At 55.5% G+C, this 23,880-nt stretch overlaps 3 protein-coding genes across 7 annotated transcripts in view; 1 reads left to right on the top strand and 2 right to left on the bottom strand.

Annotated features, from left to right (window-relative positions):
* Positions 1–423: 423 nt before the first annotated feature.
* Rhbdf1 (rhomboid 5 homolog 1) lies at positions 424–13,351 on the bottom strand. Of its 2 annotated transcripts, none has more exons than XM_021211900.1 (18): positions 13,227–13,351; positions 6,955–7,095; positions 6,755–6,885; positions 5,739–5,952; positions 5,221–5,430; positions 5,014–5,136; positions 4,784–4,941; positions 4,092–4,349; positions 3,887–3,998; positions 3,703–3,777; positions 3,458–3,619; positions 2,757–2,857; positions 2,420–2,483; positions 1,951–2,045; positions 1,662–1,737; positions 1,493–1,593; positions 1,233–1,386; positions 424–1,058 (listed from the first exon to the last, which is right to left on the bottom strand). In XM_021211900.1, the coding sequence occupies exons 2-18, from the start codon at positions 7,069–7,071 to the stop codon at positions 639–641; spliced, it is 2,571 nt and encodes an 856-aa protein (XP_021067559.1). In that variant the 5' UTR covers positions 7,072–7,095; positions 13,227–13,351; the 3' UTR covers positions 424–638. The 2 variants fall into 2 exon arrangements, with proteins under 2 accessions (XP_021067559.1, XP_029402299.1); XM_029546439.1 differs by having other exon boundaries at positions 634–1,058; positions 1,543–1,593; positions 13,227–13,314.
* Positions 13,352–17,426: 4,075 nt separating this feature from the next.
* On the top strand, positions 17,427–22,483 carry Mpg (N-methylpurine DNA glycosylase). The gene is made up of 4 exons (XM_021212843.2): positions 17,427–17,660; positions 18,675–18,872; positions 19,670–19,874; positions 21,378–22,483. The coding sequence occupies exons 1-4, from the start codon at positions 17,484–17,486 to the stop codon at positions 21,764–21,766; spliced, it is 969 nt and encodes a 322-aa protein (XP_021068502.1). The 5' UTR covers positions 17,427–17,483; the 3' UTR covers positions 21,767–22,483.
* Nprl3 (NPR3 like, GATOR1 complex subunit) overlaps positions 21,068–23,880 on the bottom strand; it is a 36,532-nt gene continuing 33,719 nt past the window's right edge. Inside the window, exons 11-12 of one of the 4 annotated variants that reach the window (XM_021211595.1) lie at positions 23,667–23,859; positions 21,068–22,928 (exon numbers count right to left, since the gene is read on the bottom strand). In XM_021211595.1, the coding sequence (XP_021067254.1) occupies positions 22,763–22,928; positions 23,667–23,859 (359 nt within the window). In that variant the 3' untranslated portion in view covers positions 21,068–22,762. Of the gene's footprint in view, positions 22,929–23,666; positions 23,860–23,880 lie in introns of those variants that run through there. The other 3 variants (XM_021211592.1, XM_021211593.1, XM_029545961.1) reach the window with 3 other exon arrangements.

Consider the following 23,880-nt stretch of genomic DNA (forward strand, 5'->3'; position numbering starts at 1 on the left):
AGACAGCAGCCTGCAGTCCCAGGGTTGTGGTGACCCAGGTTCCGTGGAATGAGTTGCAGGGATACAAGATGCTCTCCACTGTGGGGATACAGCAGCACACCCTAAGGTCCATGTCCCAACACTGACTACCGGCCCTCCTACAAGACCTCACAGAGGTGAAAGCCAGTGACGTCTTTGACGTAGAACACTGCCTCTCTACCTTCCTCATGCTGTGACCTTTAGTACAGCCCCTCATGTTGTGGTGAAGTAATTTTGGTTCGACTTTTGCTACTGTTTTGAACTATCATGTAAATATTCCAGCTAGAGGTTTGCCAGAGGGGTCACGCCCCTCAGGCTGAGAGCCACTCTCTTGTCCAAGTGTATGTCCAAGGCCTGCCCCGTGACCCCAGCCAGAAACCAGGAAACAACGACAAATCCTCATCTAGTTAGTGGCAGCTAAAACGCTCCCAGTCCATTTATTGACCACATGAAGTGGTGTCAGGGACTAGTTAGAAGGTTATCATGGGAACTCATGTAATAAATGTCCAGCAGTGTAAGCGTTCAACTGGAGCGAGCAAGGCACAAGAGGTCAGTGTTCAGGAAGCACCCATCTGTCCAGCCCTGGGAGGCCGGGGCGGCCTGGGATGTCCACAGCTGGCTCAGTGGAGCTGAGCATCCAGCTCGTACTTCTCACAGAACTTGTCCGTGAAAGGGATGCAGGTGAGGAACTCGCACCATTCACAGCGCACTGGGTAGAAGTAGAAGAGGACCACCAGGCCAGCCAGCAGGCCCAGGAAGACGACCTGGAAGATGATGATCTGGCAACGCTTGCGGTACAGGTCGAACTTGCCAAAGCTGATGTAAGGCAGGAAGGCGAAGGAAAGGAAGAGGCCGCTGACAAAGCCTGAGATGTGGGCGAAGTTGTCGATCCAGGGCAGCAGCCCAAAGGCAAAGAGGAAGAGAACCACGGCCAGGAGCTTGAAGAAGGCACGCCAGGGTCGGGCCAGGATCTGCCAGCTCTGGAACAGCTCCACGAAGAGGCAGGCCAGGATGCCAAACTGGGAGCCTGCCGGACCTACCTGATGGTGGGGGTCGGAAGCTCTAAGCTGCCAAGGCTGCACCATCCCAACCCCAACCCCACCCCAGAAGCTCATCTTCCCATGCCACCTCTCAGCGGACTTGATCTCGACACAGAGGGGGTCACGCTAGCCACAGGCACACATAGAGGGTCCCCACCCTGAGAAACATCTTACCTCTGCCCGGTATGGCAGGAAGATGGCACTGGCTAGATTGCCCGTGATACCACTCAGCAGGTAGATGATGGCTATGCGGTGCCAGCCTGCCAGCTTCTCCAGGTCCCGCAGGACCGTCATCTGGAAGCAGACGGACACCAAGCAGTGCAGGATCCTGTGGGCAGTGAGGAGCACTCAGCAGAGAAGCTGGCTTCTCTTTTGCCTCCAGCCCACCACTCCTGGGGAAGGAGACCACACGCCCAGCCCCCAGTCCCACTTGCCCAGCGTGCAGGAAGAGGGACAGCCACAGGCGGTAGAACTGGTCAGGCACCTCAGGATTGAGGAAAGGCAGGAGGCCACAGACATCGTCCATGCAGTGCACCTGTGCAGAGTGGCCAGTCAGCCTCCACAGTGGGTGGGGGCGGAGAGGGGCGTGGCCTCAAGGCCTACCTGAGAGCAGAGTGTGGCCTCCTCATGGAAGTAGCCCCTCATGAAGTCACAGTACTCCCGGGAGGTGATCTCACACCTAGAGGGTCACGCCAGGGTTTGGAGGGTGCCCAGTCTTGTAGGTGGAGACTGCTGAGGTCTATAGTCATCTGTGCTCTCCTCAAGAGGGTCTCAGCCCCACCCACCTTCACTAGCCCAGTCTCACTCCCCACCGCTGGTAATCAGGTTGGTCAGGCTTTAACGAGGGAGCGAGAAAAGTGCTGCCCCGAGCCAGCGACCCGTGAGCACCCACCTGCCCTTGGTGCCGATGCAGCAAGGCCGGCCTGTTATGACACAGTCCATGTGAGGGTGGTTAGTGTGGTTCCCTGCGCTGTTTTTGGTGCAGATCTGGGTAAGAAAAACAAGAGGGTTGGCGTCATTTTACAGACACACAGAGATACACCTCCTGGCCTAACCCTTACTGGGAACCAACACAAAGGTAAGACTCAGATAGAAACCAGGCTCCCTTGAGTCAAGTAGGTCACACCCAGAGACTGGGCTGAGCCATCTGCAAACCAGAATAAAGCTATTTGGCCTCTCGTGTCTTCACCTAGTTCTCGTGCCCTCACTCCTTGCTCACAGAGGCAAACCTTGCCCGACAGGCTGGGCAAAGACTAAGGCAGCGTGAAGATGCAGGTTCTCCAACAAAGAAAGCCTGCAGTGCCAGGGACAGTAGGGTATGTCCTCCTCCCCCATTCGACAGTTGGAAGACTCCAGCTCACCGGCCACTTGGTGATATCTTCTGGCCACTCATGGGGATCCTCAGAGGAAGGCTCGTCACATACCCTGCATGAGCCCAAATGGTTAGAGCTTTGTCCCGTGGCGATGTTTCCCTCTTCCCCCAAACAAGGGATCCTCTACACCCTGTCAGACATAGCCAAAGGCATTTCAAGAGGGCAATTAGTTAATCCCAGGACTTGGGAGGCAGAGGCAGGTGGACTTCTGAGTTCAAGGCCAGCCTGGTCTACAAAGTAAGTTAAGGGACAGCCAGGGCTATACAGAGAAATCCTGTCTTGAAAAAACAAAACCAAAAACAAGAGGGCAATTAGGAGTACTCACCTGGGGTCCTGGTGGCAGACAGAACCAAACTGTCTCTTGTTGCCTGCAAGGTCTGGGGCACTAGGATGAATGGGCCACTTCACCCACACCGCCAGTGTAGACTGTGGGGAACACAGGGTCAGCCCTAGTCAGATCCTACCATCTGCTCCGATAACGGCAGTCAGAGTCAAAGGCAAGGCCCCAGAACAAACTCCTGCCTCCACGCCACTAGTAGGTTAAACCCCAGCAGCACATGGGGCGCGTTACATGGTACCCAGGGGCATAACTGAGGCTCAGAGACGGCTTCTGTCCTGAAGTAGGAAAATGGCAGCAGCCGTGGTGCCAAAGTTTGGATGAGTCTGGCATTTTTCTTTCTTGTTTCCTTTTGAGACCATGAAATACAACCCAGGCTGGTCTGGAACTTAACCATTCTCCAACTTCGGCTCCCTAACTACGAGGCTTATACAGGCCTGCACCACCACGTCTGGCTTTAAACCGGTGGAGGAAAATGAGGTACTATCCACTTAAGATATAATGCAGACATGTGCTGAAGAAGTGGGCCCCAATGAAGACCAAATTTGTCAAATGAGCATCCTCCACAGAAACTGGGAGTGAAGGGCAAGGATGGGGGCACCACACTGCAGGAAGCCAGTAAGGAACTCCGTGAGACCCAAGTCTGAAGTTAAGAGCGGACTGCACAGATCGGGTAGCTGGACACCCACCGAGCACTCCTCCTTGGAAGTCTGCACACAGCCAGACCGGTCGTTGCGTACACAGCAAGCCGAGTGCTTTTCACGTTCCCGGGCAGCCAGGATAAAGCTGTGCACCTGCGGGTCCTGACGCATGCAGGGTGAGAACTTAGCACCCAGGTGAATGAGGGCCTCCTGTGAAGAGGGAGACAGCGGCTGTGGCCCCAGCCCAGGGTAGGTGGGGCACCTCCAAGCTCCACTCCCAGCCCTGCCCTCACCGAGCTGGGGCCAATCCAGAAGTTCTCCTGCTGGACGTATTTGACATTCTCATAGACACCCCGCTTCCGAAGTACCTGGAAAGTAGGAAGGGAGATCAGACCAAATCTGTAGGGCTCCATCCTCCCAGAGCCGGGCCACAGCGTCCACAGCCTAGACTCCAAGTTATCTGGGCACAGGGCTCACCGAGTCCACCGTCTCATGCTGCGAGAAGCCCACGGGCGCTATGCCATAGATGCACACAGCCAGAATGGTGACCAGTGAGTGCACGAAAGTGAGCCAGTACGTGAAGAAGGGCCTGAGACAGAGTGAGACAGGGGGTGAGGTCAGGAGCGTCCTGATGTGGATTCCTAACCCCAGCTCAGCCTCTGTCCCGGCAGGCACAGCCTACCTGTGATCGTCCATGTCCTCGATCTGCCGCTTGACGTAGCTGTCGATGCGTTTCCGGTATGTGCGGTTGGTGAGCCGTCCCACCATCCCCAGACCATAAGGCCGCTTTTCCCGAGCGAAGAGTTTGCGCACTGGCACAGCGATACGCTGACCCCTCCTGGGTCCCGCCGCGCTGACCACCTCCTGGCGAAGCCGCACCTTGGGCTGCGGGGCTAGCGGGCCGCCTTCCTTCTGTTTGCGCCAGCCTCTCTCCAGGGGCCTGGAAGGGGCCAGCGTGTTCACTTCCTGCCTGGAACCTATACACTGCCTTCTCTCTTGGGCAGAACCAGAACACTGCTCAGTGTCTCTCCTGCTCTCCGAGGGGTGAAGACACCCAGCAAGCCGTTCCTCTTCATTCTCCGCCTTACCAGTAAGCCCTTGGCAGCTTGGCAGAGAGAGTATGGGGAGCCTCAAGACTCAGGCTGTCTCTCAACACTGTTAACTAGGCCACAGTCCTCTCCCATCTAGACTCTAGCCCCTGGGCTCTGGGAGTTCTGTAGGAGGGCATCAAAGTAGGATTGTGCCTACGCCTGGACATAACCACAGTGGCCGGGCTAGATTCCAAAGTCCAGGCTATGAACACCGCAGCATCATAACCAAGAGTCCACCTGCTCTCAATGGGGCTGCTCCCCCTCACCCACCGGGTGCACTCACAACATCAAGTGGCTTCGCTCAAGCTCACTGCGGTCCAAGGCCCCACCCGTGAGGTCGGCCTGATCCGGGGCTTTCTCCCAGTCCTTGAGCGCTGCCTCTGATGGGGACTCAAACACCTCATCTGGGTATGTGGACATCTCCTCATGGAGGACACCTTCCTGAGCAAATACGTGACGTCAAGGTGGATCCAGAGACAGAGGAGATGGGGCGACCCCCCAGGCTCTTCTTACCCGAGCAAAGAAAGATGTATCCAACTCATCAGGGAAGTCCACCATGTCTTCCTCAAGGAAGCTGGCAGGGGTAAAGCTTCGGCGCTGTCCCCTTCGTAAAGTGCCATCCCTAATAGACCGACCCTGAGGATGAGGAGGCGACCTTAGGACCTGGAAGTCGGAGTGCACTCAGCTCCCACACCTACAACCTGGGCCCCCTGTATTTACCTTCACCAGTGCTGCAGCAGCCCGGAAGCTCATCTTGGCCACCGATTCACGTTTGCGACGCCGAGGGAGTCGGTTGAAACCTGAGCGGGAGCTGGAGAAAGAGCAGAGGGAGGCTGCACCTGGTGTGACAGGAGTGTGGGGGGCACTGAGGCCATCGGCAGTGTCATCAGCCATGCGGAAGGCCCGGCCTCGGGCCAGAGGGTCTATGATCTGGTGGGATGGAGAAGAAGCTAGGTCAGTCTACAGAAGCAGGCAAGACGACTTCCATGGAGAGCCTCACTCTCATCCATGGCACCTATGGGGTCCTTCTCTCCTTGAGATCCACAGTCTGCACTAGACCAATGCCACGACTCTCTTCCTCCTGGGGTCCCTAGCTGGGAGTACCTCAGGAACCTTGTTGAGACTCTGTGGCTGCTTTCCCGCCCACAGGCTCACACCTCAACCCTCCCCCAACCCTCCCCTCCTCCCACCCCAGGCAGAGGAGCAGAATGGGGAGCCTGTGGGAGGCGGCAGCACACCTTCTGCATGCCCAGCTGGCATGGCCCCACATAGAGGGGAGGTGGTGTCTCGGTGCTGGTTAGTGACACATTGTCCTGGCTGGGCAGGTCCAGCTCCCGGATGACCTGCGGCTTTAGCTTCCCATACCGCTGGCTGCAGTGACGGATGCTCTTGCGCTGCCACTTCTGGGTGCTGTCACTGTCCTTGCTCACTCCAAACCAGTCTGCTGTCCCCCTGGCACGAGAAGGACTCAGCAAGGGGAAGCCATATATCCTGTCCCCTTACCCCCGTCAAGGATCCTCAAAGGCCATCCTGGGTAGCGGGCCCTGCAGCAGACCCCCAGTCACTCCAGTGACAGTACAGGGGAGCTCCAACTGTGGCCACCCCAATTCCTACTAGAGCATTCTGCATGCCTGTCAGTAGAAGGTTCCCATAGGCCCTCAGCCAGCCCTGAGTCCAGAGAGAGGCCTTGGCCTCAGGCGGCCACCATCACCCTAGGGCACTACAGAACTCAGCAGTAGCAGCAATACAGTGGCCATGGTCTTTGAACATGCACATAAAACCACTGCCCTGCCATGAGCAGCCAGGGAATGCCAAATACTCCAACAGCTCCAAGAGGTTAAATCACATGCACGTGCCAAAGAATACCAACACACTCAAGACCTGCATCAGGTACCTGAGCAACGACCAAGAGAGAGACTGGCGCTGTGGGTGGGCCTTGCCAGCAGCCCTCGGCCTCAAAAGAGGCAGAGTATGGACACGCCCAAAGCGTACCTGCCGGCTACGAGGAGCCAGGGTGTTAGAGTAGGGAGGGTGCGTGCCCGGGGAACTGAGAGGCAGACAGAGGGCCAACCACCATGGGTCCCCAGAACAGGAGGATGCTGAAGTGTTGTTGTGATCAAGATGGAGAAGAAAAGCTGACAGAGAAGGGACCTCTGCCCCATTCCCACCCCCGGTACCTAACAGGGACTCTGTATGCCTACCTCTAGGGTCCCTCCCTGGCCCAGCCTATGTAACAGCCAGGATGGTGCGGTACCTGCGGATGGTCTGTGTGATGGACGTCTGACGCTGCAACACCAGCCGCCGAGGCTCATGGTGGGGTGATGGGACACGGGCTGTCTCAGCTGGCATACTCACACTCCGCAAGAAAGCCTGTCGCCGCAGGGGCTAGACAGCAGGGTCATGGTGAGCACCCTGGCCAGAGAATTTCCAAAATTCCTACTGGCTAGAACCTACCTGCAGGAAGCTGGGCTCCTCTGCTGCTGGGGGCACCGCGGCTGGGATGTCCAACTTGAGCCATGGGGGTTTCTTGCGTTGCAGACTGCTAGTACTGTCTCTCCTGGCTTCACTCATGGTTCCGGGCACAGTGAGATGGGCCTGGGGGTGGAGGGTTATGCTGAGTGACAACCCTGACAGGTCTCCAGGGACACCATGGGCCTAACCCTAGAAAAAGCATTGCGAGCCCTAGAGAGGTGCCCACAGTTCCTGATAGACGTTGGCATGCTCTGTGCCGGAACTCCCCACAGATGGGTCCTCCAGCAATAGGAGTCTAGAGCCAAACACTGCATAAACCTACTCTGAGCACAAGCTGGTAGAGGGCTGCCGCCCTCTTGAAGCTTAAAGCCTGGGTAACAATATCCCTAGAAATAAAGGAGTGGCCAGTCTGCTTGGTAGCAGGGAGTAAGGGTTTCCTGACAGCCCCAAAGTGAAAGCAGCTCGGGGTCATGTAAGTCAGTGCACATCCAGGGGCAGGGGGACAAACTGGGCACAAGGCTCCAGCCCACCTGTCCCAGGCCACCGTAACCACTTCATACACTGTGGGGCTCATGATCAATCAACTACACAGAAGACTCCCCACGCTTAGAGAAAGAGATGGCTTCTTGGGGCTTCGGAGCAACACCTAGGGCAGCAGGCTCCAGTATGCAGAGGACTCTCCTTGGTGCCAGATAATCCCGCACTAAGGAGACAGAGGTAGGCGGATCTCTATGAGTTCGAGGCTGGCCCAGTCTACACAGTGGGTTCTAGGCCAGCCAGGGACACAGTTAAGACCTTGTCTAAAACAAAACTCCCTTGGAGCAGAAGCCACAATAAATGACCACGAGATGGCGCCAACTGCCAAAAAAGGCATCAAGGCAGGGACCCTGAATGCCTAAGATTGGAGCCTAGTACACCAGCTGGCCTCCAGACAGATCGAAGGGAAAAGCGCTTGCCTCCTATTCAAGCCTGAGTTCAATCCCTGGAAACCACAAAAGGGGGAAAAGAAAATTGAATCCATAAAGTATTCTTCCAGCTTCTGATTAGATAGATAGATAGATAGATAGATAGATAGATAGATAGATAGATAGATAGCCTGGCTTGGTGGTACATGCCTTTTATATCAGCCCTTGGGAGGCAGAGGCAGGCTTCTGTGAGTCCAAGGCCAGCCTGGCCTACACAGTGAGTTCCAGGACAGCCAGAGTTAGACACTGACACCCTGTCTTGAAAGAAACATTATATATGCATACACACACACACACACACACACACACACACACATTTGAGCCAGGACAGCCAGAGTTAGACACTGACACCCTGTCTTGAAAGAAATACACACACACACACACACACACACACACACACACACACACACACACACTTGAGCCAGGCATATGGATGCACACCCTTAGTCTTAGCACTCAGGAGGCAGAAGCAGGCAGAATCTGTGCATTTGAGGCCAGCCACGTTCTAGCCAGTGCAGAAAGGCCCAGCTCTTGACTGTCGGGCAAGTCCTGACCTCTGAGGGACTCTTACTTTACTCTTTATTGTTTGTTTTGTTTTGTTTTTTATTTTTCAAGACAGGGTTTCTGTGTGTAGCCCTGGCTGTCCTGGAACTCACTTTGTAGACCAGGCTGGCCTCGAACTCAGAAATCCTCCTGCCTCTGCATCCCGAGTGCTGGGATTAAAGGTGTGCACCACCACACCCGGCTCACTTTCCTCTTTATAAATGACAGTCACAGCAGGAATACACCTGATCCCTGCTCCAAGTGGAGGGCCTTCTGTATCTAGAGAGTGGAGATGAGGACGCAGGCTGGGGGTGGGGGGCACCCCTTCAAGTAAGACTAGGAGACTCAAAGGCCTCACCTTCAGATCTGCAGACCTGAACAGACCCTAGACTGTGAAACCAGCCAGCTGATGCTTCAACTTAGGACTCTCTCTTGATGCTCGGAGGAGACAGAGGCTCCATTCTCACTATACACACTGCAAAAATGAGGCCTGGAAGGCAGTGAACTCCCCAAAGCTGGGCTGAAACAATGGGGAGCCAGGTATCCGTCAAGATAGAGGATGCCTTATATATCCTGCCTTCTGGTCCATCCCTAGCAGCCACTCAGGAGCTCCAGGAAGGAACGTAGTCGAGAGTGGTCACAGGATCACAGAGAGGAAACCACACGCAAGCGCTGGAAACTGGCCTTTCCAACAAGTTGGGTACCTGTGCTCAGCACTTCTAGGTGGTATCGAACTGGTGGCTTACTTGGGAATATAAGCTGCCATTTCCAACAGCTTCTAATATCCACGACTCCACCTTCTTAATCAAAAGCTCTCTTAGACCTCCCTATATAAGGCCTGCATCCTGCTTTCTACCTGCCTAGGGCTGTCCACCAGTACTGCCTTACCTGAACTCAGGGTGGCAAGCGCCAGTTCTCCTGAGTGGGGACGTGGGGACTCTGGAAGGAGAGGACCCTTTAACAGGACCTACAGAGAACAGCTGACCAGCCTGGACAAGTGTGAAGAGAATACACACAGGCTTCAAGGGCTGTGAGAAAGCACTCGGGCCTTACCCCATGACATCTGCCCAAACGGCTGGGTTTCTCGGGGTCCCCTTCCACGCCACAGAGAAAGGAAACACAAGAGAACCCGCACAAACAACTCTAGGCCTGAAGTTTGGGGAAAGGATACCCACCCTTCCCTAGTGCCGTGTTTCCAGCTTGCCCCACCCTAAGCTCGGTTCCTAATAGGGCCTCAAGCTAGTGGGATTCACAAGGCCTGGGGGAGGGGCATACCAGGCCAGACAAAGAGTCTAGGCCAAGGAGCAGCACTTTGCCAGCCCACAGTGGCTCAGTGTCTAGATCTCCCCCTGGCACACAGTGGGCTCTTGTTCCCAGACAGCCCTTACTCTCTCCTCTGCTGGCCCCAGTGCAGTGGGAAACCATGGCCCATGGAGAGGCTGATTGCCTGGGGTCATACACCATGAGTCACCCCAGAAGCACAAGGAGCCGCCCAAAAGGAACCCAAAGTAAGTGGGAAGTGTTAGAAAGCAAGCTCAGGGGTTGGAGGTGGTATGGAGTCAGGTCTAACGACAGAGCCTTGTCAGGGCCCCAAGCAGCTTGAGCGAGATTCCAGTGGAGAATGAGAGAGAAGGTGGACACAGAGCAGCACACCTCAGAATGCACTGTTTGCCCATGGACATGACTACGGGAGGAGGGAGGTTGTGGAGGAGGGTTCCATGATGGGACAACGAGAGACCCTCCAGGATAGCCCTGTTCATGAGTCCAGTTAGAGCAGCCAGGAAAACAGAAGACAGGTGGAACAACATGGGTCAAAAATCTATACGATACCCACACCATTGTCTCCACCCCTTACCAACAGAGCACACCTGGGCTCTCTTCTTGGCTTTATGAGACAGAATCTCATGTACCCATACTGGCCTACACCTCCTAAATAGATACAGATGCGCGCACACTACAGACACACGTGCACCACCACACCTTCATCCTCATGGACCTGAGGGTGTGGGGTGAGCAAGGACCTGAGGATGTGGGGTGAGCATGGACCTGAGGATGTGGGGCAAGCCTTCATCTTCTCATCAGAAAATGGCTGACGAAAGTGCCCACCCAGCACACACTGGTGCTCAGTAAGCGGCAGCTGAATCGACAGAAGGGGCGGATGCCTAAGTGGGAAGAAGACAGCCAAAGTTTCGGCAATGGTGTGGCGGGCCATGGTGCTGCACACCTGGGACCCCAGCACTCCGCTCCAGAAGGAAGATTCTGAATTGGAAGCCAGTGTAGGCTACATAATGAAAGCCTGTCTCTAACAAACAAAAGTAAAACAGCAGAGCTGTGGAAGCTAGAGGTGTGGGGTGAGCATGGACCTGAGGATGTGGGGTGAGCATGGACCTGAGGGTGCCCCCTGCAAAGGCAGAGCCAAGGAAAGCAGCCACTCGGGACACAGTGACTGCAGCTGATGAGAGCTACAACCACCACGCACTCCAGCATCCTACTGGAAAGCTGTCCTGTCTCTAACCACGGCCCTGGTGGAGGCGCTCAGCAGCTTTCTATATCCCCTCTCCCCGCTAGTCCATCGCCACACGCACTGTGACTTCCCCCAGCCTCTTCTGGCCTCATCTGTCAGTGGGATCACACAGTGTTTGCTGGGCCCTTTGTGAACCATTAGGCCATCCTTGAGCTCCACTCTGACTCTTGTTTTGCATGGGGCAGGGCAAGCTTTAGGGGGGCCCTCTCTCATCCCCAGTACACACTAAATTTTGGCCCCTCCCCATCACTCCTCACCTGACACCATCTCAGAGAGGCACACAGAACAAGAGATTCTCTGAAGTCTGTAGGGAGCTCCTGCACATGAGAGCAAAGAAGCCATCCCTGGGGAGAGGCATCACCCACAGCTGAAAAGCACACATCCCAGGGTCTCTGGTACCAGTCAAAATCCCCATCAGGTGGGGCTCACAGGGGAAAGGGGACCTGGCCAAGCCAGCCACTCAGAAAGGGCTTGGAGTCAGGAGCTAACTGGAGGTCAAATTCTGGATCAGTGCCCACCTAAGATGGACACTGCTGATGCCCAATCTGCAGTCCAGCTGAGTCTCTGAATGGAGGAGGGGTACACAGTTCCCCGGAATTGCCCTGACTGACTCAGAAACCCCTCCCAGAACCCACAGGAAGCAGGACAAAAACTGGAGAGTCTCCAGGAGGGTAAACTGAGTCTGCAACAAAAGCTTCAGTCACCAAAAGCCAGGGACACCTGCCTCAGACCTGAGCCTAACGAACGCTGTTGGTGTTATAACCGATTGCAGAAGTACTCACTCCTGTCCTCCCATTTTACAGATTGAGGCCTCAGAGAGGCTTCTTACCGCCAGAGGTCACAGGGCCTCAAGGGAGTTCAGCACCTCGGCCAGGTCTGCCAGAGAACTGGGAGGGATCCTTAGCTCCAATGGCTGCAGGACACTGGTGGCTGGGCAAGGGAAGGGGCCCCCCTGAGGACTAGAGCTAGGGCGATAGGAGGGAGGGGCCCTGACTGTCCCTTAATAGGAGACCCAAACCAGCACCTCTAGACCCCCAGGGGAGCTATGACTGGCTCACCCAAGTGGACCTCCCAGTAAGGCTCCTGCAGCCAGCCATGGAGGCTGCCTGGAGTTCTGTGGACTGGTGCCAGAACCTGCACCTTCCGTCTGGGCCTACCCGACACCCTTGCCCTCTTACCCGGATTGCCCAGAATGACCCTGGTAAGCATAGGGCTCAGCCTCTGCAACTTCTTGAGAACCGGCCAGCTGCTGAGTTCCCCAGCATCCTCTAGGCTTAAGGGCGGGGGCAAGGGGCTGAGGCTCGCCCCATGGAGGTGGGGAGCACCTAGCCTGGGACTGCCCCGACTTCTTAGCTGGTCTAAACCTGAAAAGCCAGTTTCATCCTAGAATCTTCTCCGGGCTTCAACAGGAAGTGGGGAGGGGGGGCTTTCCCAGGACAGAGCGGGGGGCCTCCGGATCCAGGCCCCGCCCACGCAGACAGACACACTATTCCAAGAGGCACACAGAGCAGGAACTCTGGTCGGGACTATCTGAGCGGAAAGAAAGCCTAGGGGGAGTCCCCTGACCGTTCTCCACCCAGCTCTACTAGCGTGCTTCTAGCAGGACAGACAGGCCCTCTCGCCTATCCCTGAGCCCTTGGGGTCCGCGGTCACCCCACCACGCCCAGGCCTACTTCAAGACCCCGACTTTGGCCTCGGGCTCGCCCCCGGGGCCACTGTACAGGGCAGGAGATGTCTTAGGAGGCACTTCCCGAGTTTGCCGATGAGAACCGGGCTGAAACGGGCCGAGCAGGCCCAGCCGAGCTCCCCGGCCCGCAGCTGACACTGTTACTCCCGTGAGTGGGAGGAAGCGGACCCTGTGGCCCGAAGTCGCGCTCTCTGTGCAGAGTTTCAGACGCCACCTTCGGGGCCCCGGGAGCAAGGAGGGCATGGGGGTTGGGGGCTGGCAGCGGAGGGGCCGCTCAGGGAGGCTGCGGCCCTCGGACTCCTGTCCCCGGGGACCCGGCGGGGCTGCTGCCCCGCTGCCCCGCCCGCCAGGCCGCGCCGATCCGACCACGGGCTATTTCTGTGGGGCGCCGGGCTGGAATCCGGGCCGCGCCGCCTGCGCCGGCGCTCGGGAAACTCCGCGCACCGACTGCCAGCGATCGGCGGACACGCGCCAGAACGCAAGCTCCGCACTCGCCCGCCCGGCACCCCGCGTAAAGACCCCGGCCGCCACTCACCGCCGTAGGGTCCTCCGAGGGGTCTGCACCGGCTGCCGCCGCCGCTGCGGGCCGGGAGGGCGCCCGCGCCTAGTCCCTGCCTGCGCCGCCCGCGCGCCGGCCCGACCCGTCCGCCTGGGAATGCCACGGGCCGAGGGGCGTGCGCGCCGGGGGCGGGCCCGGCAGAGGGGCGGCCGCCTGACTCAGGGCTGAGGAATGCGCGCCGCCCGCTGCCAGCCCGGGGCGCCTCCTCCGGGAAGACCTCCGGCTGTGCTCTGCCAGGGGTCCCGCAGAGACACCTGTAGCTGGGAGTCGGGCTCGCCAGCGACCACCGTAATCACAACATCTGTCATGGGCTCGCCTTTCCATACTCCTTCATCTTGTGCTGCCCCTGTGCTTGGGAAGAGAGGAAGGGAACCTCCAGAGCAAGAGGATGGAGTGGGAAGGGACCTAAAAGTCAGATTGAACGCCCCTTCCGAAGGCATGCACTGGCACATCACTGAGGGTCCCGAAGCCTTCACTGGTCCTGTGCACACGCGCCTGATCTTTCTAACAAATAGGCATGCATTCAGGCCTCTCTTGCACCTGTTTACACAGACACATGCGCACACCTATTCAAAATGCACTTCCATGGGCTCACACTCTCTACCCTAACACATTTATAAGTGTGCACACTCACGTTCATACACTGATACACCGTGTCACAGGAACAGCAGCTTCAGCAATTACCCCTTTCCCTACTTCTTTCCCAGCAGGTACAAGGGTTAGACTGCACCTGCCACCCCTCAAGCCATTACATCCGCGCGTGCGCTCTCTCTTCTCTCCTCTCTGCCTCAGTGCTCACGTATAACATCTGGCACAGTTCATCGCTCTGTATGCTGGACAGGAAGTGCTTCTTTGCTCTCAGCTGAGGCTGAAGGCTGAAGGAGAAGAAGGCTGTCGTGGTGCAGATGTTCTGGGCTCCTGTGACCCACACATGCCAAGCCAGAGATGGGACAGTCTCCATGCCTAGCATTCTTGACTCATGCTAGGAATAAGCAGGATCGGATGCCCAGACAGGGCTGGCTGGAGATGCGGGGGTTGCATCCTTTCTGGAAAATCAGGAACCGGCCATAGCTGGGCATCTGGTGCCTGTAGGTCCCTACTCCTGCTATGGAGGCTGCAGGGTCACCTAGACCTTTGGTGAGACCTAGAAATCTTTCTAGCAGCAAGAAGCCCTACAGGAGACTCACTGTGAAGACACACCCAGGGGTCAGTCTTCTTTTCTTACAAAATGAATTTTCCTGTTTATTTTTATCTCGCTGTGTGTGGTTGCAGGTGCCCACAGATGCTAGAGGGGGCATCAGATCCTCCTGGAACTGACATAGGTAGTTGTGAGCTGTCCAGTGTGTGCGCTGGGAGCCAAGCTCTGGTCCTCTGCAGAGGCAGCAAGCACCCTTAGCTGCCCAGCCATCTCTCCAGCCCAAGTCATCTTCAACACAAGAGTACCACAGTGCTGTCTACACACAGTGACAGGAAAACAGCTTTCTAGGATTCATTGCTCCATCGACCTTCGAATTCCCACACTCCAAGGGAGTCTGTGACAGCCCCCGCCACTGGCAAGCCCCTCCATGTCCATCCACACACACAGGCGTTGTTCCTGAGAGCATGATGTCTACAGACAAATGCCCATCTCAGCATATGGCTTCAGGATTCCCCAGGAGAAACATCCTCAAGTCCTGAGTCAGGGCACGGGGACAGTTCGAGCAGAGCAGCATGGACAAACTGTCAAGCCTTCATCCAGTCTCCACAGTCCCAACTCTCCACAGTCCCAGAACCTCCTACCTGTCCTATTGACCTAAGCTTTGGGTGGGAGAATCCAACCCGTGGCGTCTCACATACTTTTACTGACTGTGCCAAACAGAAGTCAGCTGCAGTTCCTAATACTCTGGAACTGGTGAACAGGTGTTGGGCTATTGGCTTCGACACCACCTCCAGGTCTTGTGTGGTACTCTGCCAGGCGTCTGTGGGGTTAGGATCCCTGAGCTGTAAAAGGACTCAACGGGTACCTCCTGAACCTACAGCTTAGCTTCCAAGCACCCTGCAGAGAGATATAGAGATGGACCCTGGACACTACTTATCTGGGGAGAAGACAGAATGGCCAAGGCTAGCCCTGTTCCAGCCCAGGCTAGACTTCAAAGGCCTGAAGTTCCAGCTATTTCTAAAGAAACCCCTTCCTCATGGTATCGAGCTCAGCAAAGAGGCCCTATACGTTCCTAGCAGCCTGACAACAGAGCTCTCCTTGGCCCGCCGGATGGCTACCCTCTCTGCCCAAGAAACAGCTAACCATGGAGGGTCCCCCAGCCACAGGGACCCACCGAGGCCTGCCAGAGTATAGCAGCCACTCTGCTGAGAAGCTGCTGAAGGGTGCCAGGTTCCAAACCAGGAGCCAACTGGCTCCCACCCAGCTCCTGCTTTGTCCATGGTAGACTGAGCCAGTGTGTTAAGCCCCCGAGACAGTGAAACTGAAGCCTAGAGCTAGCAGGGACTGGCAGCCCATGCCACCATGTCTGGAGGCAGCTCCAGCCTTCCCACAACCTGTAGGGACACCATCACCAACCCCAACCTTGTCTCCTTTCAGAGAATCTCCAATGACATCCTTGTCACCAGCCAGGCAGGCACAAGGTACACTGGGCACAGAAGAGGTCCCAGGCTCCTTCCTCTTGGACATTCTCTTACTCCTGGCAAGCCTGCTGGCAAAACACAGTAGGGAAGTCCAACCCAGCACTTCCAGCCTGCAGTGGGAGCTTCGCCACAGACCAGGAAGTGGGGGGGAGGGGCAGACATTGCACAATCCCACACTCTGGCCAGAACATCTGGAGAATAAGATGCTGGCCTCCACCCCCGTCTCTGCCTGGGGCAGAAGTCAGGCTGCCCACCAAACAGAAGGAGCTTGTCATTCACCCAAAGGTGGAGTCTTCAGAGTGCCCTCACCAGGGGACCAGAACCTAACTAGGGTCTCAGTTTCCTCCTAGATTGGGAAGGGGCATTATTCTCACAGGAAAAGAGAGCCATTGTTTGGACAGAATGGCTATGGGGAATAAGGCCAACCTCGGTAGTTCAAATTTACAACATATCGCCCCCACCCCAGCCCCGGAAACTGCACAGAGTGCCACAAACAGCTGGACAGCTTCCAGCAGGCAGCAGCAGGCAAGCAGAGAGGCTGCCGCTCCCTCCCCAGGAAGTCCTAGCTGAGGCCCATGAGAGGGGATGCCTGAGCCCTAGCCAGGCCCAGAGTTCAGTCCCTGAGCCGACCAGTAGAGAAGCAGTTGGGGACCAGAGTCCTTAGGCTAAGCGCCTTGTTCAGTTAAGGGTCACAAGCATACGGCCTCTTGCTCTGTCTAGTCCTAGATGCCAGGGTCTCAGAAATCAAAGACAGCTCTGTCAAGCCCTCAAAGGTTTTAATAAGGCAGTGTGAATGGGGAAGGTAGGATTGTGTCTGCTTAGAAACCCTTCAGACCCACATCACCCCTGGAATGGTAGAAGAGAGTGAGTGAAGTGGGGGAGGGGAGCAGCTTACCCTATCCCAAGACCTCCCTTCCCTTGACCATCCCTTCCTTTGAGTCAGTCACTTCCCACCTGAGGCTCATAGGTGCACAGCCTCATTTAAAAGGTTACAGATAGGGTGGGTGGCAAGCCTAGGTCCCAGAGAAGTAATCACTAGGAGATGCCAGGAACTGTTATCCTGCTCAGCTCCTGCAGCCCTGGTCCTGCCTTCCAGCTTAGGTAGTAAACCCTCTTTGCAGCAATTCCAGGCACCACGGGTCCAGGGATGTAAGTGGGGATCCACTGCAGAGGCGGAATTCCCTTTCCTTCCACCTATCAGCTGTGATGATCCAGGGTAAGGGCCTCCAGATGGGGCAGGCATCCACTTGCGGTCAGTTCCACCATCCAGAGATAAGGTTGGGGAAGGAGAGTTTTAGGATCAGAATTCCGTCTGAGATTTCCAAGGCAGAGCCTTCTGGTCCGGGACCCTTGAAAATTCAGTCCGGGTTCAAAGAGGATGGCTTGATGACAATTGGGACAGAACCAGACCTAGAGAACCTGGGTTCCAATCCTAGTGGTGAAAGTAAAAAAGGCTTCTACACTCGCCCCGCCTTGTCCCGCCCTACGATCCTCGCTCCGCCTCTTCTGCAGATTCGTCCCACCCCCGCGCTGCATGCCTTCTGCGCAGACGCAGGTTCCATTCTCCGCCCTCTCCGCGCTTCCGGTGGCCTGGCCTATGCTGGCGGCGACTACATGCCCGCTCGCGGTGGTAGTGCGCGCTTGGTCAGAGGATCCCTAAAACCGGTGTCCGTGACCCTGCTCCCCGACACCGAGCAGCCTCCATTTCTTGGACGAGCCCGCCGTCCAGGGAATGCCAGAGCAGGATCCCTAGTGACCGGATATCATGAGGTCGGCCAGATGCCAGCGCCGGTGAGAGGGGGCGCCGCGTCGCGGAGTCTGAGCCCACGGCGAGCTGGCACAGTGGGTCGGGCTGCAGAGACGGTCACGTCAGCATCCATTCCCGGCAGCCTGGCAGCCTCAGTCCCACCTGGACGTCAGCACAACAGATAAAAATAATGGGTCTTATCCCGGCGTGGTGGCGCAGGCCTGTACTTGGGAAGTTGATGGAAGGAGGAGGATCAGGAGTTCAGGGCCAGCACAGTCCACATAGGACCCTGTCCTTTAAAAGAGTGATGGCTGTTTAAGCCAGCTCAGCTTGGACTGAGGACAGGTCTTGGCCCTGGCCCCAGGCTCACTGTCCAGTTGTCCTTTTAATTCCCTCCTGTTGTACCACAATAGCTAAAGGATGTGGTCAGATTCCTTCCTTTGTTTATGGGCTGTTGGTAGACGAGTGCCTACTGGTCCTATAGACCCATAGACTTTTTGTCCTAGTTCCTAGTTGTTCTACTATCCAAGCAGTCAGAGGACAGTTGGGGGCCAGCAGGGTTCTACCCTGAGCACTCAGAATGGGACCAGGCAGGTGGTCATCTCCATGCATGCCCATTTGTGTGTCAGGTCTTGTCAGTAACAAGGGGGTCTTGTGACCTGTCTTTTGAGCAGTGCCTGGACAAACTCAGTATGTTTCTCTTATAGGCCCTGCCCAGGTTCTGACTGTATTTTAATTCCTGGCCAGGATTAGGAACAAAAAACCAGGCTCCAGAAACAAGTTTCCTTGGAGATGGTGTGATTGGTGGGAATCAGAAAAACCCAGCTCTCAGGCACCCACCTTCTAATGCTCCTTACCCATGTCTCCCATATGAGCAAGCAGGTGTGGGCAGAGAATGCCCACCCATCCTGTCAACACTAGCAGCCTGTCATTACCTACACCGAGTCCCAAGGTCCCCTGAGGCGGTATGCCTCAGAATGACTCGAGCAACAGGCACCCCACTTTACAGGTAAAGGAACAGGCAGGCAGGCAGACACTTCTGTTTTTTCCCATTACAGCTTTCCCGAAAGATTGGGCAAAAAAAGCAGCGACTGGCAGATTCAGAGCAGCAGCAGACGCCTAAAGAGAGACTCCTGTCGACCCCGGGCCTCCGGCGCAGTGTCTACTTCTCCAGCCCAGAGGACCATTCTGGCCGGCTAGGACCAGAGTTTTTTGACCAGCCAGCAGTCACCCTAGCCCGTGCATTTCTGGGTCAGGTAACGTAATACAGGAGCATGTTGTTTTTCCAGACCCTCCGCCAGAAAAGCTCCAGGAGGCTCAAGAAGCTGAGGTGGGGTTCCCTGTTTGACCTTGGAGACATGGGAACATGCAGGTAGAGTTAGTGAAGGAATGCTTGCTGGCCTTTTTCTCCTAAAACATTCATCCCTGTCTCCAGTGTTTTGAGTTCCTGAAAGAATTTCCAGGCTTCTATGACAAACACTGGCCACCTCTTTTCCTCTACCCTGCCTGTGACCAGCTGACCCCGAGGCACCATGGGTCTACTTGGGCTGAGAAGGTGCCTTCTGATCAAATAATCCCTCAAACCCGTAACGGAAGGACATGGTTGGATGCTGAGATCCTTATACAAGCCCTGGCTGAATTAAGACTGTTGGCCATTCTTGGGATCATAGTCCAGGCAAGGGTATTGCATGGCTGGACCAGCTGGCCCTGTTTCTCACTAAGTTCTCTCAAGGGAATTCTGGGAGAGGATGTCGGGAGGAGAGAACACTACTGAGGGGACTTGGAAGTCAACCTGCACCATGACTCCAAATGAATCCTGAGGTGTACTTAGAACCCTTAGTAAGTAAGAAGTAGAGTTGGTCAGGAGGGGTTGGTGACCTTAACATCAGTGTCCAGGCTCTCCGCAAAAACACAAGAGGCAGAATGGAGAAGCCAGGTAGCTGGGTCTGGCTGGGCCTGGATGCCTGGTACATCCTGAGTTTAAATGAGGTTTCGGTGGGGACTGTCCAGGTGGGTTGGCCCCTGTTGACCTGAGCAGACTCACTGCCCATAGGTCCTTGTCCGGCGACTCGCTGATGGAACAGAACTCCGTGGGCGCATTGTGGAGACTGAGGCATACTTGGGACCAGAAGATGAAGCTGCTCACTCAAGGGGTGGCCGGCAGACCCCCCGTAACCGTGGCATGTTCATGAAACCTGGGACTCTGTATGTGTACCTCATCTATGGCATGTACTTCTGCTTGAACGTCTCTAGTCAAGGTTAGTGGTTCTGGGCTTAAGGGAGCAGATAGGCTAGCAGCTGGCCAACCCCCTGGAAACTTGGATAGACAGGCATTTGAGTAGGAAAGTGCCATTGCCAGGGGCCAAGTTAGGATTTCAGGAGTGTTGGCTATTCTTGAAGGGTAGGCGAGGCTGGCTAAAGTAGCCGAGGCTACACAGAATTTAGAGTGATGTTTTTGATCCTGGGTTAGATTTGGAGTGAGGCAGAGGGTAGGGAAGTGGAAAGAGCCTGGTTTGGGGTAAGCTGGGCTCATACAGGATCTAGCTCAGCTTTTTTCAGCCAGGAACACTTCTGCCCCCAACTGGGGACATTAGGCAGTGTTTGGTGACATATTTGACTATCATGACTGACTAACATCTAGCAGGTGAAGGCAGGGATGCTTCTAGAAGCCCTGTGATAACCACATAGGCCTTATGGCCGTAGACAGCTTTAGTGGACGTTCCCAGGACATGGTGGACAAGGCAGAGGCAAGAATGAACATACAGATGGAATCCTCCAGGACCACAAGGGTGCACATAGTCCTGATTAGGGCCATCCATGTTAAGTAGAGACTGAGGACATGGATGTCATGGACGGGCCAGGTGTGGGTGCTCAGGACGTGGGAAGATGAGGACTGAAAGGCCAAACAGCAGAGCAGAGGATGCCGAGTTAGAGCACGTGTGTAGCAGAGTTCCGCAAGGACATGGGGATCAAAGGTGTTTGCATGAAGATGAGAAGGAGCCAGGATAAGGTGAGGGGATAAGGTGGCTCTTGGGGACTGGAGTAGCGACCATGTGTCCTGTACTTACACTCTGTAACCTGCTTCTCCCTGAAATGAGAGAAGTCCCCTGTGGCGAGCTAGGAGGGGTTCAGAGGACTGGCTTCTCCAGGCTTCCCTGACCTGGGTCATATTTGGATTAGGTCTGACACTTGCTATTTTCTAGCAGAGTGACATGCCTTCCACCCTAGAGGTACTAGCTCTCTGGGGTTTCCTGTGCCTCCCTCATAGCCACTGCCAGTTAAGACTAGCAGGCTACAGATGACCCAATGGTTAAGGGTATTTACAGCTCTTTCAGAAGGTCCCAGTTCAGATCCCATATCAAGCAGTTACCCATAACTCCTAACTCCTGGGATCCTCTCAGAGCACATAGATACATGTAAGAATACACACAGAGACACATTAAAAAAAAAAAAAAAAAAAAGACTCGGGGAAACTACAGAAAGAGGAAGTTGCTGCCAGACTCGCCCACGCTAGTTGATCACAGTTCTGGCTCTGAGGGCAGTGGTGGGAGTCTCATTGTCAGTCTCCCGTGGTAGAGGCTTCCCGAGGTACTCAGGGAAGGCTTAGCAGCCTAGACAATGCTACAGAGAAGGGGACACAGAGGGGTGGGTACAGTGGATGTGGTTTATACATGCAGGAAGACATCAATACCTCTACAACACTGGGTATGTGCATGGGCAGGAGGCCGAGGTTTACTTCAAGTTTTCTGTCTGTCCCACAGGGGCTGGGGCTTGTGTCTTGCTAAGAGCACTCGAGCCTCTGGAGGGCCTGGAGACCATGCGGCAGCTTCGTAACTCCCTCCGGAAAAGCACTGTCAGCCGTTCCCTCAAGGACCGTGAACTCTGTAGTGGTCCCTCCAAGCTGTGCCAGGCCCTGGCCATTGATAAGAGCTTTGACCAGCGAGACCTGGCTCAAGATGACGCTGTGTGGCTGGAGCATGCCCCTCTCGAGTCCAGTAGCTCAGCTGTGGTGGCAGCAGCCCGCATAGGTATTGGTCATGCAGGGGAGTGGACACAGAAGCCCCTGCGCTTCTACGTCCAGGGAAGCCCATGGGTCAGTGTGGTAGACAGAGTGGCTGAACAGATAGGTCAGCCTCAGCAAACAGCCTGACCTGAGGGGTTTTTAATTGTTCAAAAGTAAAATAAATATCCTGTTTGTAGAGAACTGTCCCCAAGTCCTAGCCAGAATTTGTGTTCATGCAGTTAATTCTTTATCCGGGTCAGGAAACTGGGTTACCCAGTATGTATAGCAACAGAGAGGAAGAACATCAACGTGCAGGTGTATACACCTAGGAACAGAATGAACTGAACAAGCGTGTTTAGACACTCTCTACGGCAGCTCCACAAGGGGCCGGCCAGAAAGGGATGAGAAGGACATAACCTGTATGTGTATAAAGAAAGGACTTAGACTCTGAAGACACATCCTGGGGGCTGGAGAGATGGCTCAGTGGTTAAGAGCACTGACTGCTCTTAACCAGAGGTCCCTAGTTCAATTCCCACCAACCACATGGTGGCTCACAACCATCCGTAGTGGCATGTAATGCCTTCTTCTGGTGTCTGAAGACAGCAACAGTGTACTCACATATGTTAAATAAATACATCTTTAAAATAAAACCGACCCACCCTGGAAGCCCTTCTCCAGCTCAGCAGGGTTAAGCTGCCATAAGGACCAGATTGAAGAGGGAGACTGGTGGGTAGGAGAGAGAGCAATGGCTAACAGTGCTTCCTGCTCTTCTGCTCTATTCCCAGCCCCACACCCTATGGCTCACAACCTCTGTAACTCTACCTCCAAGGCACGCTTTCTGCTGACCTCTGAGGGCACACAACACACAAAACCATAAATAAAAATACATATATTTTTTTAAAAGTGATATTGATGGCACACATCTGTGACCATAGCACTTGGAGGACAGAGGCAGGAGGGTCAGGAGTTCAAGGTCAACCTTAACTACATAGCAAGTATGAGGTCTCAAGAAAAACACAAAGCCCAACAATGGCTGCCCCATAGCTGTGACTGACCAGGCTGGAGCTGCCTATCCTAAGGCCAGTCAGGAACTCTGCGGCAGAAGGGAGGTTGTTTCCATCCACACAGGCATGTTGCCCGGGCTCATGTGAGCAGTGCCTGGAAGACGGCAATAACGGGGTCCTCATGGGTGGTCACCACCAGCACGCTGCGGAATTTGTCAAAGAGCATGAGCAGCTGGGAGCGCCGTGTGTTCTCATTGTACATGATCTCCTCCAGATGGTGGCGGCCACGGAAGTAGTGAAGGAGCCTGGAGGGGACAGGGCAGCATGAGCCTAGCCCAAGGCCAGTACTACTGAGGACAGCCATTGGTGGGTGAGTCTGCAAACTGCCTGCAGGCTTGTATAGAGCTGTGGGATGAGGTCCGAGCATTCCCCCAGTGACAGATGGTGGAGGGCCTAAAGAGAGTCCACAGAGCAGCATGGCTGTGCAGACTCAGAGCCACTTGAGCATGCACCCTGCACACCCTGCTGCAGGGAGGAGTGCTAAGGGCTTCTTTCTGTTCTTCCCCTGCACTGGGGCAAGCTACTCTAGAGAGCTTTCTGCACTTGAGTCCAGCACAAAGAAGGCCAGGGTACAGAAAGATCATCACTTAGCACTTAGAGCTGCAAAGTCCTCCAACAGACTGCAGTGTTTCTTCAAACAGAATGACAACCTGACCTCTCATAACAACATGCCCTTCCATCACCTAAGGCAGACAGACATGACAGGCATCAAGCTGCTATGGCACAGGGCCCTAGTTTCCCCCCAGGGCCAACAATCAGGACATACTCCTGCCGAGTCAAGTCCATCAGAACTTGAGAGCAGTGACATGGAACATTGAGGGGCTGGACCAGAGCCTGCATCCCTACAAAGGGGCCAGTAGCTCCTGCTGTGCACACACTAACCCTGGGAGAGACCCACCACCTCCCTGGAGCTGTGCGAGGGTACCAGCGCTCCCGTGCAGTCCTCCCCCTCCCACTCAGTCATCTGCCCCCCCCCCCCCCACCTGGCAAACATGCGGAGGTCCTCAGGGTTTTGGGCTGCAGGCACGTTGAGGATAGCAGCCCGCTCATGCTCCGAGAGGCTGGCCAGCAGGTTCTCTGTCATCCGCTTGTTCAGTGGCGAGTCCCCACTGGGGAGCAGCTCAGCACTTGAGTTGTCCATACTGGGGCTGGTAAGGGTCATGTCGTCACTGCTGGCTGTGGGTTGGAATAGGCCAG

Source organism: Mus pahari, chromosome 14, assembly GCF_900095145.1.
Source record: "Mus pahari chromosome 14, PAHARI_EIJ_v1.1, whole genome shotgun sequence".
NCBI lineage: Eukaryota > Metazoa > Chordata > Mammalia > Rodentia > Muridae > Mus > Mus pahari.